This window comes from Dromiciops gliroides, chromosome 4 (genome assembly GCF_019393635.1).
Source record: "Dromiciops gliroides isolate mDroGli1 chromosome 4, mDroGli1.pri, whole genome shotgun sequence".
NCBI classification, from domain to species: domain Eukaryota; kingdom Metazoa; phylum Chordata; class Mammalia; order Microbiotheria; family Microbiotheriidae; genus Dromiciops; species Dromiciops gliroides.
This window is the reverse complement of record NC_057864.1, coordinates 107,180,882-107,193,015: the sequence shown is the minus strand read 5'-3', so window position 1 is coordinate 107,193,015 and position 12,134 is coordinate 107,180,882. Positions and strand designations below refer to the sequence as shown.

At 45.2% G+C, this 12,134-nt stretch overlaps 1 protein-coding gene across 4 annotated transcripts in view; it reads left to right on the top strand.

The window, feature by feature from the left end:
• The first annotated feature begins 2,950 nt into the window (after window positions 1-2,950).
• Window positions 2,951-12,134, top strand: part of CD34 (CD34 molecule) — a 35,427-nt gene continuing 26,243 nt past the window's right edge. For 2 of the 4 annotated variants that reach the window (XM_043999646.1, XM_043999648.1), the window contains exon 1: window positions 2,951-3,260. In XM_043999646.1, coding sequence (XP_043855581.1) covers window positions 3,182-3,260 — 79 coding nt within the window. In that variant the 5' untranslated portion in view covers window positions 2,951-3,181. The remainder of the gene's footprint in view (window positions 3,261-12,134) is intronic. The other 2 variants (XM_043999647.1, XM_043999645.1) reach the window with 2 other exon arrangements.

Sequence of the window (12,134 nt, the reverse complement as noted above, 5' to 3'; positions counted from 1 at the left end):
CACTCCAGACTGTCAAGCTCTTATTGAATCCTGTCATACCCTGAGTTAGCTCTTCCTCCCAGCCTATGCCATCTGCAAACTTGTTAAGCATGCCATCTTTGCCTTTATTCAAGTCATTGATAAAAATATTCAACAGCACAGGGACAAACAGAAGCACTCCACTGAAGACCTCTATCCAAGTTGGCATTGAGTCACATAAGTGGCAATCTTTGGATCTAATCATTCAACCACTTCCAAATCTACCTAATTGGATTGTCATCTAGCATACATTTCTCCTCTTCTACAAGAATAGCATGAGAAAGTGTGACAGATACATCTTCGTCTCTTCTGAGCTCCAGACTCACATCTCCAAGTGCTTACAGGACAGTGCCATCTTGATCTCTTATAAGCAGCTCATACTCAATGTGTCCCAAACCAAATTTATTTTGTTTCCCTGTAAAACTCTTCCTTATCCTGATTTTACTTACTTTATTACCATCTATAGTGCCACCATTAGCCCAGTCCTCTGTGTTCAAAATCCCAAGGCTATCTTTGCCTGTCCCCTTCCCTTTAGCTTCTATATCCAGTTGAAGATTCCAAGGTCATACACTGCATCCTGTCTTGCCACTGGACTTTGATGACTCTGGAAGAATGAGTGAGGTTGACTGTACAACTCTGGCTCACTTAAATCCATTTCACAGGCAAGTCAAGACACTACCTATCATGTCTTAATATCATTAGTCCTCTTCAAAAATGAAAGATAAACAACATCCAATCAGCTATTGAGTTTTTTCTAGTGAACTGATGCTGCAGTATTTCTGAATACATGTGAATATGCAGAATATATATGTGCACACACATATATGTATATCTCTCTACATATACATGTATATATAGTAATAACCACTGCTAATCTTATTACCGTCCCCCTGGGGTATGTAAAACAACCTTCTAATAGATCTTGCCTCTACCATATCCCTTTTCAATTTATTTTTCACATTGCAAAAATATTTTTCCTTATGCATAGATGTAATCATGTCACCACTTTTATATTTTTGGGGGGGCAGGGCAATGAGGGTTAAGTGACTTGCCCAGGTTCACACAGATAGTAAGTATAGAGTGTCTGAGGTCGCATTTGAACTCAGGTCCTCCTGAATCCAGGGCCAGTGCTTTATCCACTGTGCCACCTAGCTGCCCACCACTTTCATTTTTTAAAAAAATCTTAATTGGCTCCCTACTTCTTATCAAATAAAGTTCAGACTCTTTCCTGGCACCTTAGACCATCCACAGACTAGTGCCACACTACGTTTCCACCTTTATTTCATATTATTCCCCTCCTCACACTCTGTAAAATTGGACTCCTCCTCCCAATATGTTCTATTCTCTTTCCCAACTCCATGTGTTTCCCATATATGAAAGAACTCTCTTCTTTCACCTTTTGAATTCCTGCTCATCCTTTAAAGTCTAATTCAAATGTCACTTCCTTCATATGACTTTGAGTCCAAGTGGATAATGACCCTACCTGCTCATAAAGTACTTTACTCTCTAATATATCTTTTTCAGACAAACTATTGTATAAACATGCCTTTCCCACTTGTACTATAAAGTTGCAATATCGTTTTCTGAATATGTAACATAGTTTGTGCCTTATTTCCTTCCTGGATTGTAAAGCCCACCAGGGCAGCCTAAGGTAATATAAAATACTGGGGACATGAGTTCAAATGTGGCTCTACTTGAGATTCCTTTGGTGACCTAGGGAAAATATCAGTCTCTGGTCCTCAGTTTTTTTTTTTTTATTTGTAAAACGAAGGTGTGTGTGGACCAAGGCCTCTTGGAATTCTACAATTAGATGGTTTTTCCTAAACCTTGATCTTACTTAGCATAGTGTAACCAATAAGCATCAATTGACCAACAAGCATTTATTAAACTCTTACTAGGTGCCAGGCTCTGTGTTAGGCAGTAGGGTTACAAATACAAAGAATGAAACAAACCCTACTCACATCTTAACCTCTTTGCATTCTCAGTGACTTGTACTGAGTAAACAGTTCAAAAGAATGCTTTATAGACTTCAAGAATCGTTGTCACCTTTATATTGCCCAAACTATCAGCATTAATGATATATCTGACACACTAAGAGGTGATGCTTTGTACCAAGTCACTGTACCACTCCGCCTCAGTTTCTTCATTTGCAAAATGGGGATAATAATAGCGTCTGTCTCACAAGGTTGTTGGGAGACTCAAATGACATAATATTTGTAAAGTGCTTTGCAAAGTGTAAAGTTCCCCGGAAATCTTAGTTTTTATAGGCAATGAATATTTATGAATCAGATTCAAAGAAAGGAAAAAGACAGGCCTTTCTGTCAAGGAGCTTACAGCAAAATGAGGGAGAAAACATGAAAACAATTATGTATTAACAAGATATATACAGGATAAATTGGGGATAGACTCGAGGAAAGGCACGAAGGGGGGTGGGGGTGGGAAAGGCTTCTCCAGATGACCCGATTTCACCTAATATATCGACTCGCTTTTATGACAATGTGACTACTGCATATATGTGAATATATATTTGACTCCCCTACAGAATTGTAAACTCCTTGAAGGCGGGAAGTCACTGTTTTCTTCAGGCTTGTTACCCTTCACAGTGCTTAACCCTTGCAGTCTCTAATAAACTTTAGGTGCTGAATTAGATTGGCTGCTCGTGCTGTGTGATCTTTTAAAAAATCGCCAGGACCTTGCTCAGGCCTCGGGGCTACATACCTAGGAGGAGGGCTTTTGGGGGCAGGGTGAAGGAGGGGGTTTGGAGCCTGGAGAGGCACAAAGGAGTTAAAAGGAAAGTGGAAAGCAATCCTTTCGAGCCCTAGGAAGAAGGGTCATTGAGTCTATATAAAGCCAGAAAAAGCGCCCCTGGGCCAAACAAACTCAACGCTCCAGGTTCGAAACAGCCGCTCTACCCCTCCTGCTGTGCGTAAAGCCGCCACCCCCACCCTCCGCCCACACCCCCTCCCACTCTTAGGCTGACCTGGGAAGCCCACGGAAACCGCAAAGGAGCCCCGCCTGGCCCAGCCCGGAGTCAAAAGAAGGAGGAGGAAGGGGGGAAAGACAGTATCTCCCACCCCGGCGCAGGGGGCGGGAAGCGAAGAGCTGCGAGCGCGGGGCAGCTTGTTGGACTTTGTACAGCTGCTGGTAGAGCCGAGCTCCGAGGATGCTGCTCCCGAGAAGCCGGCGCGCGGGGCTGCGGCTGCAGCTTTGGGCCACCCTCCTCGCTTTGCTGAGTTTGCTGTGTGAGTACTGGGGACCTGGGCGCAGGAGCCAGGGCGCATTGGCTTTCGGCGGCGAAGGGGAGGAAGCTCACCGGGAGGTGTGGAGGGGCTGCAGGCGGAATTCCCGAAAGATACTGACCCTCCCCATCAGTGCAACTCTCCTCCCGGGAGAGCGGGCTGCTGCTCAGGCAGTGACTCGCAGGGAGGAAATTCTAACGGGGATTTATTGGAGCGGAACGCAGTCGGGCCGCGGGATGGGACAATACTGATTCTGGGAGTTAACTGCATGTGGTGGGATGGAAGATGACCATATCTTAGTGGGTGCGTGGGGTGTTTGTACGGGTGTGTGAGCGCATTAAGGCTGGGGGGAGGCACTGGGGAGTGGGGAGTCGGGGCTGCCCCAGGATCGTGCCTTGGAAAGGCTGGCCAGATCTGCTCGTTGCCAAAAGGGTGGGGGGCCGCGGAGCTACCCGCCTAGCCAGGGCGCCAGAGGTTCCTTGGGTTCTGGGAGGGAGATTATTGGCCTCCCACCTCCTAAGGGCTGTCCGAATCCAGACTGGAGACAGGGGCAGGGTGAGGGAGGGTGGCTGTGACTGGTGCGTGGGAGATGCCCGCCGGCTTTCGGAGTGGCTGGCAGAGTTAGGTGACCAGTGAAGAGTTTGGAACCAAGAACAGGCAGTTTTAGTGCTGTTTTAAAATACCACCCACGAAGGTCACTCTGTCTCGCAGCCGGGCCTTGCGAAATATTTGTTTCTGCCTGGACGGCTGACCATTCTCCTACATCCCTTTTCATCTGGAATACCCAAAGGGTTAATGCCATGTGAAGTTCTTTCCACCTTTGCCGAGGACTTCACTTACGGCCCCTCTTTGTGTATCTTCTCTCCCCGTCCAGTCCCTCTACCCCCTCCCCCTTTCCCAGTGCCCCGATATTCCATTCTTTCTGCTTTTCCTCGAGGCCAGGGCTACAGACTCCGCATCGAACGCTCCCAAAGCCAAAGCCGCAGCTCCCCGGCCTCCTGAACACAGCCTCATTGGCCTCGCTCACGGGGTCCCACCCAGTTGGAGAGAAAGCAGCTCTGGGCCGGGGTGGCCGTTGGGGGGAGGAGAGTGCTCCAGGGTGTGGTCGTACCAGTCCCCCCCAGCCTGTGACTTATTTCCCCCCTGTGGTGGTGACACGGGAGGGGGTGTGTCCGCAGCCTTGGAAATGGGTAGCTCCCCTAGGTGTTAAGCCCCACAGTCACGGAGAGGGATGGAGTTGGCAGGGAGCTCGGATTCCAATCGGATGCTCCGTTCTGCTTTGGCTCAGCTGCTTTGAATGATCTGGTACTGGGGCTGCGGCCCACGTGAGCCTTGTTTTTACTTAGCTTATCCCTATCTTCCTATGGTTAAGGGGAACAGGGGAGCGGCGGCCTAGGGTGACTGAGCATGGTTGTACCACCTGTTGCGGAGAGAGGGAGGGGGGAAGAGGAGGAGGGAGCGAGAGCCAGAAGAGACAGAAAAAATACAGAGAAAGACAGGTAGATACAGAAGGGAAAGAGAGATATACACACAGAGAGACACGATGAATAACCGAATCTCCCTAGCCTGGGGACCCGGAGCCTTGAATTCTAGTTCCAGTATCCCGCTGATGGGTCTCACCATAGGCAAATCCTAGGATTCAGTGCTGGCAGAAGATTAGAAATCTACTCTAACCTCCCTCATTTTCCATATTGGGAAACTGAGACCCAGGCTAAGGACTTGCCGAAGATCATAGAAATAGCAAGAAGCTAGGGCAGGCTCCAAACTCAGGTTCTCCGAATTCAAACCCAATTCTCTTGCCCCTAACACCATGCCTGCCTCACCTCCTTTCTCTGCTCACCAGAAAGGTTTCCCAGATTCCTCTAACAGACAGCAACATCTTTGCTCTAGGAGGAACAGATGAGATGGTCCCAGAGCAGAGAGGAGGCAATGGAGTTCCTTCCTTTGCTTGGAGAAATGGGGGGCTATGGGTGTGGAATTTAAAAGATGCTGTGAGGCAGTTTGTGTTTCCTGTGGTTTTGCTTAATTCCTCCTTTGTTATAAGGTAAAGGAATACTTTGGGGTAGCTGGGTGACACAGTGGTAGACCACTGGACACAGATTCTAGAAGATTTGAGTTCAAATTTAGCCTCAGACCTCTACTAGCTATAGTACGGTATAAATGTTAGCTATTAAGGGGAGGAGTTTGGCTGGGAATGACTAATACACAAACAAATAGCAAGGGGCAGCTAGGTGGTGCAGTGGATAGAGCACTAGCCCTGGAGTCAGGAGTACCTGAGTTGGAATCCGGCCTCAGACACTTAACACACACTTACTAGCTGTGTGACCCTGGGCAAGTCACTTAACCCCAATTGCCTCACTAAAAATGAAAAAAAAAAACGCTAAAAAAAACTTTATAATTTTTAAAAGTCATTTAAGAAAAGAATAAATGAATTGCTTGAGCTGGGTGCTCAAGGATTCTAAACGGGATGCTTATAAAAATCCAATAAAACGAGCCCAAAGAGAGGAGTTATGAAGGGGGAGTTAATGTGAAACCCAGGAAAATGTATAGTTCTTCAGGAGGCAAAGTAATCAATGATCTCCTGGAGGCATCCTCCCACTTCCCCCACTTATCAGGCTGTACCTTGGGAAAGCCAGCTCCTTGTTGCTGGGAAAAGGTGTGTCTGGGAGAGGGGAGGAGAGGGCAGTGACATCCCCACTGAGTGGTCTAGTCCTGTTCTGTGGATGGGAACAAGCTGAGCAGCCTTGGCCTGGCTCAGGCAGAAATCTTGGCCTGGGCTATATTGTCAGCTCCAGCTGAACAGGGAAAGGGGAGGGGGGGGGAGGAGGGAAGGAGCACCATTTCTCAGCCATCCAGTTGATGTCAGGCTCAGGTTATCAGCTTCCTCTAACACCTCCCCTCACATTCCTCCTCTTCCTTTGGGTCCTTCGTGCCTATCAACCCCACACCCATATCCTGTCTGGGGCTATGTGTAAAAGGGGAAAAAAGAAAAGGGAAAAGAATTGTATCAGATATTTCCAGAGGGGAGAGGGCTCCACCCTTTGAATCCTGGCCACGTGACAGTTGGAGAGGAGCAGACTTGGGGACCACTGCCTGACAGACCCAGTGACAGGCCAGGGCTGCTTGGAAAGAATTTACAGGTGCTTGTTCCTCTGAACAATTCCTGCTTATGGAGTAAGATGTGCCCTGATGCCTCTGTCTCATTTCCTAAATTCTACTGAATGGATGTCACCTAGTTTCTACCATGACTGGGTGGTATTGTGTGGAAGGGTCTGGATTTAAGATTCAGGTGCGGTGTAGTCATGTCACCTAGTTCCTACCATGACTGGGTGGTATTGTGTGGAAGGGTCTGGATTTAAGATTCAGGTGGGGTATAGTGGAAAGATCCCTGGCTCTGCACTAGGAGGCCCTGGATTCCAATCCCCTCTTTAATGCTTGCCACCTGTGTAACCTCAGGAAAGACCCTTAACCTTTCTGAGTTTCCCTCTCCGTAAAATGAAGGGATTGGACTAGGTGATAATAATGATGACGATGACGACATTTATATAGCACTTTAAGGTTTGCGGAGTGTTTTTACATCTGTTTTCTCATTTGGTCCTCACAGTCTTATGAGGTAGGTGCTATTACAGATATAGAAACTGAGGCTAGGAGAAGTCAAGTTAGTTGCGTAGGGTTATATAGCTAGTAAGTTTCTGAGGTTGGATTTGAACTCGGGTCTTCATGACTTCAAGGCAAGTGCTCTATTTACTAAGCCACTTAGCTGCTCAGTGGTGATCCCTAGGGGCAGTTAGGTGGTACAGTGGATCGAGCACAGGGCCTAGAGTTTGGAGGACCTGAGTTCAAATCCAGCCTCAGATACTTAATAGCTTCATGACCCTGGGCAAGTCACTCAATCCTGTTTGCCTCAGTCTCCTTATCTGTTAAAAGAGCAGGAGCAGGAAGTGGCAAACCACTCCTAGTATCTTTGCCAAGAAAACTCCAAATGGGGTCATGAAGGACACAACTGAATTGACTGAACAACAACAGTGATTTCTAAGGTCCCTTCTGTATCAGTCAACAAGTATTAAGTGCCTACTATACGTACCAGGCATTTTACTAGGAATTAAGGACATAAAAAAGATGCTAGGAAGGTAGGTGGAACAGAACAGAGGGATCTCTGTCAGAAAGGCCTGAATTCAAATCCAGCCTCAACTACGGTTAGTTGTGTGACCCTGGGCAAATCACTTGACTTTTCTCTGCCTCGGTTTATCTTTTTTTTTTTCTTTTAAGTGAGGCACTTGGGGTTAAGTGACTTGCCCAGGGTCACACAGCTAGTAAGCGTTAAATGTCTGAGGTTGGATTTGAACTCAGGTGCTCCTGACTCCAGGGCTGGTGCTCTATCCACTGTGCCACCTAGCTGCCTCCTTGGTTTATCTTTAAAATAGGGAAATTAATAATTAACCTACCTCTTGGGGTTGCTGTGAAAATAAAATGTGTTACTGTTTGTTAAGTACTTTAAAAACCCTCAAGTACTATGCAAATGCTAGCCTTTTTTTTATCTTAAAGACTTTACAAAATACTATAGAAATTTAGGAGAGATTACTTCTGGAAAGCCTCCTGGAGGAGGGAGTAATTTAAATTAGAACTTGTTGGATAGGCTTTTGACTTATCTCCACTTTTCCCTTTTTTTCTCCTCCTTTTGTTGTTCAGTGGTGTCCAACCCTTCGTGACCCTGTTTGGGGTTTTCTTGGCAAAGCTATCAGTGGTTTTGCCATTTCCTTCTCTAGTTCATTTTACAGATGAGGAAACTGAGGCAACCAGAGTTAAGTGACTTGCCCAGGGTCACACAGGCTAGTAAGTGTTTGAGGTCACATTGAACTCAGGAAGATGAGTTGTACTGCTTCCAAACCGAGCCCTATATTTACTGCATCAGATAGCTGCCCCTATTCCCTGCCTACTGATTCTTTCTTTATTTTTTTGTTTTTTTGGCAAGGCAATGAGGGTTAAGTGACTTGCCCGGGGTCACACAGCTAGTAAGTGTCAAATGTCTGAGGTTGGATTTGAACTCAGGTCCTCCAGAATCCAGGGCTGGGCTTTATCCACTGTGCCACCTAGCTGCCTCCTACCGATTCTTTTATACAAAAGCTTAAGGCATTACCAATTAATCAAGCTGCATAAAAAAAAAATCAAGGGGCATAAAATTCACAAATCCTTTACTGAAAAGTTCCTGTCTGGCCTTTACATTTATTGAGGCCACCCAGGTTTCCTAAATCAAATCCACAAATTAGAGCTTGTCTAGACACCCTTAAGCACAGTCATATGAAAATGAATGAGAAATGAGAGGCAGTGATTTTTTTGGACCCTAATCATATGGACCAGTGCTTGTTTTCAAAGTTAGTTTTTATCCAGCCCCACCCTTCTGATGCTCTGGACCCTTGTTTGGGGACCAGAGAGGTGAAGGCCAGAGGAAAAAAAAGTCATGCTGTTCTCATTCCTGAAACATTCCAAAACAGAAAAAGGACCCCTGGGAGGGGGAGGTGGCAGGATTCCCCAACTTTTCCCAGTTCTCCTTTCTTGGTCCCCCCATTGCCTTTACATATCTGGTTGCTGTGAGGATCAAATGAGATGATCAATATAAAGCATTTAGCTCAGTGCCTGGAACATAGTAAGTGGCATAGAGGATGTTAGTTACTACTGTTGTTACTGTGATTGAGGAAGACACACTTTGCCCTTAGCCACTAGAGCACTTGGGAGTGGGAGGTTGGAGGGCAGGATCCAGTGTGCCATTCCACGAACACCCACCTCCTGCTTTGCTCTGTAGACAGAGATGTAACAATTCAAGCCTTGATAGCACTTGAATGTGTTCAGCAAAGAATGATGATAATAATTATGATAGCTAGGATTTCAATAGGTGACAGTGGATAGAAGGCTGGACTTCAGCGACAGGAAGACCTGAGTTCGAATTTGGCCTCACATACTATCTGGATGTTCCTAGATTAATCATTTGACTAGTCTACCTCAGTTTCCTCATCTTTAAAATCAGGATAATTATAGCACCTACCTCCTAGGGTTGTTCTGAGGATCAAATGAGATAATATTTGTAACGTACTTTTCGAATCTTAAAGCGCTATTGACTTTCAAAACGTTGTTTTGTTTTGTTGTTGTTGTTGTTGTTTGTTTTGGTGAGACATTCTCAGTTAAGTGACTAGCCCAAGGTCACACAGCTAGTAAGTGTCAAGTGTCTGAGGCCAGATTTGCACTCAGGTCCTCCTGACTTCAGGGCCAGTGCTCTATCCACTATGCCACCTAGCTGCCCCAGCTTAGCACCTTGTTAACAAAAAACGATTAGTTGAAATAGAAAGTTATTAAATAGCTGTACTTCCTTCCTCAGTACCCCAATTGAGCTCCCCCGTAGCTAGAACTGGGCTCTTCTCAAAAGGGTCACTGTCCCCAGAGGTGAGAAATTCTACTGTTTTCTTCTTGCTTGCCTAGAAACCAACAGAATATATCATTTTGGCTCTTGTGTAACTATGAGAAAGCAGGGGGAAATTGTCCAGAAGTAGGGATGTTTTGGTGAGGGGAAGCAGCTAGGTGACAAAGAAGTCAAGAACTAGGATCTAAATTTCTCTAAATGGGTGCAAACACAGCAGAGACAAGTGGGGATGGGCAGGAGATGTGCTCCCCCAAGCCACTTGCACTGTAGGCTCAGGGTCAGTCCCCCCCTTTTGTAAAGAGGAATTGTAATCTGCTTGCTGCAGGAGGTGCCTACTTCAGATTGGAACTGGGACATCAGCCTTCCAAATTCCCAGCTCTTAGCCTTATCTACTTGCCGTGGATACAGGGGAAATTGTTCTTTGACTTAATAGAAGAAGGCAGAAGCCTGCCTTACCCAGACACCTTTTTTTTAAATCATAGAAGTATTTTATTATTTTCCAGTCACATGCAAAGATAGTTTTCAACACTTGTTTTTATAAGATTTCTAGTTCCAAAGTTTTCTCCCTCCTTCCCCAAGACAGCAAGCAATCTGATATAGGTTATATATGTACAATCACATTGAACGTATTTCTGCATTAGTCATGTTGTGAAAGAAGAATCAGAGCAAAAGGGGAAAACCTCAAAAAAGAAAAAATAACAACAAAAAGGTAGAAACAGTATGGTTCAATCTGCATTCAAAATCCACAGTTCTTTTTTTTTTTCTGGATGTGGAGAACATTTTCCATCATGAGTTCTTTGGAATTGTCCAGACACTTTTAAAAATCATTCTTTAGTGGTAGGCACCTTCAGCTGGAGGTCATTCTGTCCATTCCCCTGCTTCTGTATAAGATGGCCACGTGCAATTGGTTGGTTATCCTTTTCTCTCAAAGATGACCAAAATGACATCACTATGTTGGGGTCAAGGTACAGTGTATCCAATTGTGGTCGATCAGACCAATATAAGCTCAGAAGGCTCTACCACAGATTGGGCACAAATGAACATTTGGAGTGGAGATGATTCTCAGTCTGCCCATCTCATGTTTCTTTTGATCGACTGCAGTTCTGCTTTACTCAGAGAATTCAGTTGCACTTCTACCACTTCATAGAATAGTCTGCGTTGTGTAAGTACAAAGAGCTGCTATTATGGAGTTCAGTCCAAACTCTGCTGCCTCTGTTTACCTTGGATAAGTCACTTAACTCTTTTGAGCTTCAGTTCCCTCATCTGAAAGTAAGGATAGTTAGGCTATGCAAGAATAATAATTGCCAGCATTTATATTAAGCTTTAAGGTTTGCAAAGCACCTTACATATATTCTTTCCTTTGGTCCTCATGATCACCCTGTGTGATAGGTGCTGTTATGCCCATTTTATAGATGGAGGAAACCGAGTCCAGAAGAGGTCAAATGATTTGCCCAGAATCACACAGCTAACACATTTTGGGGACAGGATTTGAACTCGGTTCTTATGGACTCCAAATCTGACACTGCCCATTCACTATACCACTGTAGATGTCCTCTAAAGTCTTGTTCAGCTATAAGTCTATGAATAGAATACAATCTTGCAATTGGAAGCAACTTTTCACAACAATATTCCTGACTGATGGTCCCTTCACCTCTGCTTGATTAACTCCACTGATAAGAAACTCACTGTTTCATAAGGCAGCACATTCTATTGCTGGACAGTTCCAATTGTTAGAAAAGTTCCTTCATATTTCAAGTTTAAATCTGCCTCACGATAACTTCTACCCCTTGCTCCTTTTTGACCTTCTAGCACAAAGGCAAAATCTGATTTCCCATAATTGTCTTTGATTATAGCAGGTGCTGAGTTCCACCTCCCTAGCCTAATCCTAAAACAGGGAGTGGGAAAAAGTTTCGGGCAACTAGGTGATGCAGTAGACAGAGCACATGGAGTCAGGAAGACCTGAATTCAAATCCAGCCTCAGATACCTAACTATTCTGTGTGACACTATACAAGTCATTTAATCCTGTTTGCCTCAGTTTCCTCATCTGTAAACTCAACTGGAACAGGAAATGGTAAACAACTCCATTACGTTTGCCAAGAAAACCCCAAATGAGGTCAGAAAGAGTTGGATAAACCAAAATGGCTCAACAACAAGAAGTTTTGACTCTGGATCTACTTACTCAACCTGAGGGCTCCCCCCCTAAATCTCTGGGGAGGGGAGGGGTAAGATAAGCCAAAATGGCTGCCTTGAAGGCAGACTTGACAAAGGAACAGAGAAAACAGGGAAGAAATCAGGCAGGAAGGAATGAAGGATGGCATGCTCTTCTAGTATTTGAAGACAGATGTCATGCTTTGCATGCCTTCCCTTTTCTAGGTCAAATATCATCAGATCTTTCAAGTGTCCCTCCTATGGTATGTTTCTCAGACCCCTTACCCCAATGCCCTAATAACTACCCTATATTGCT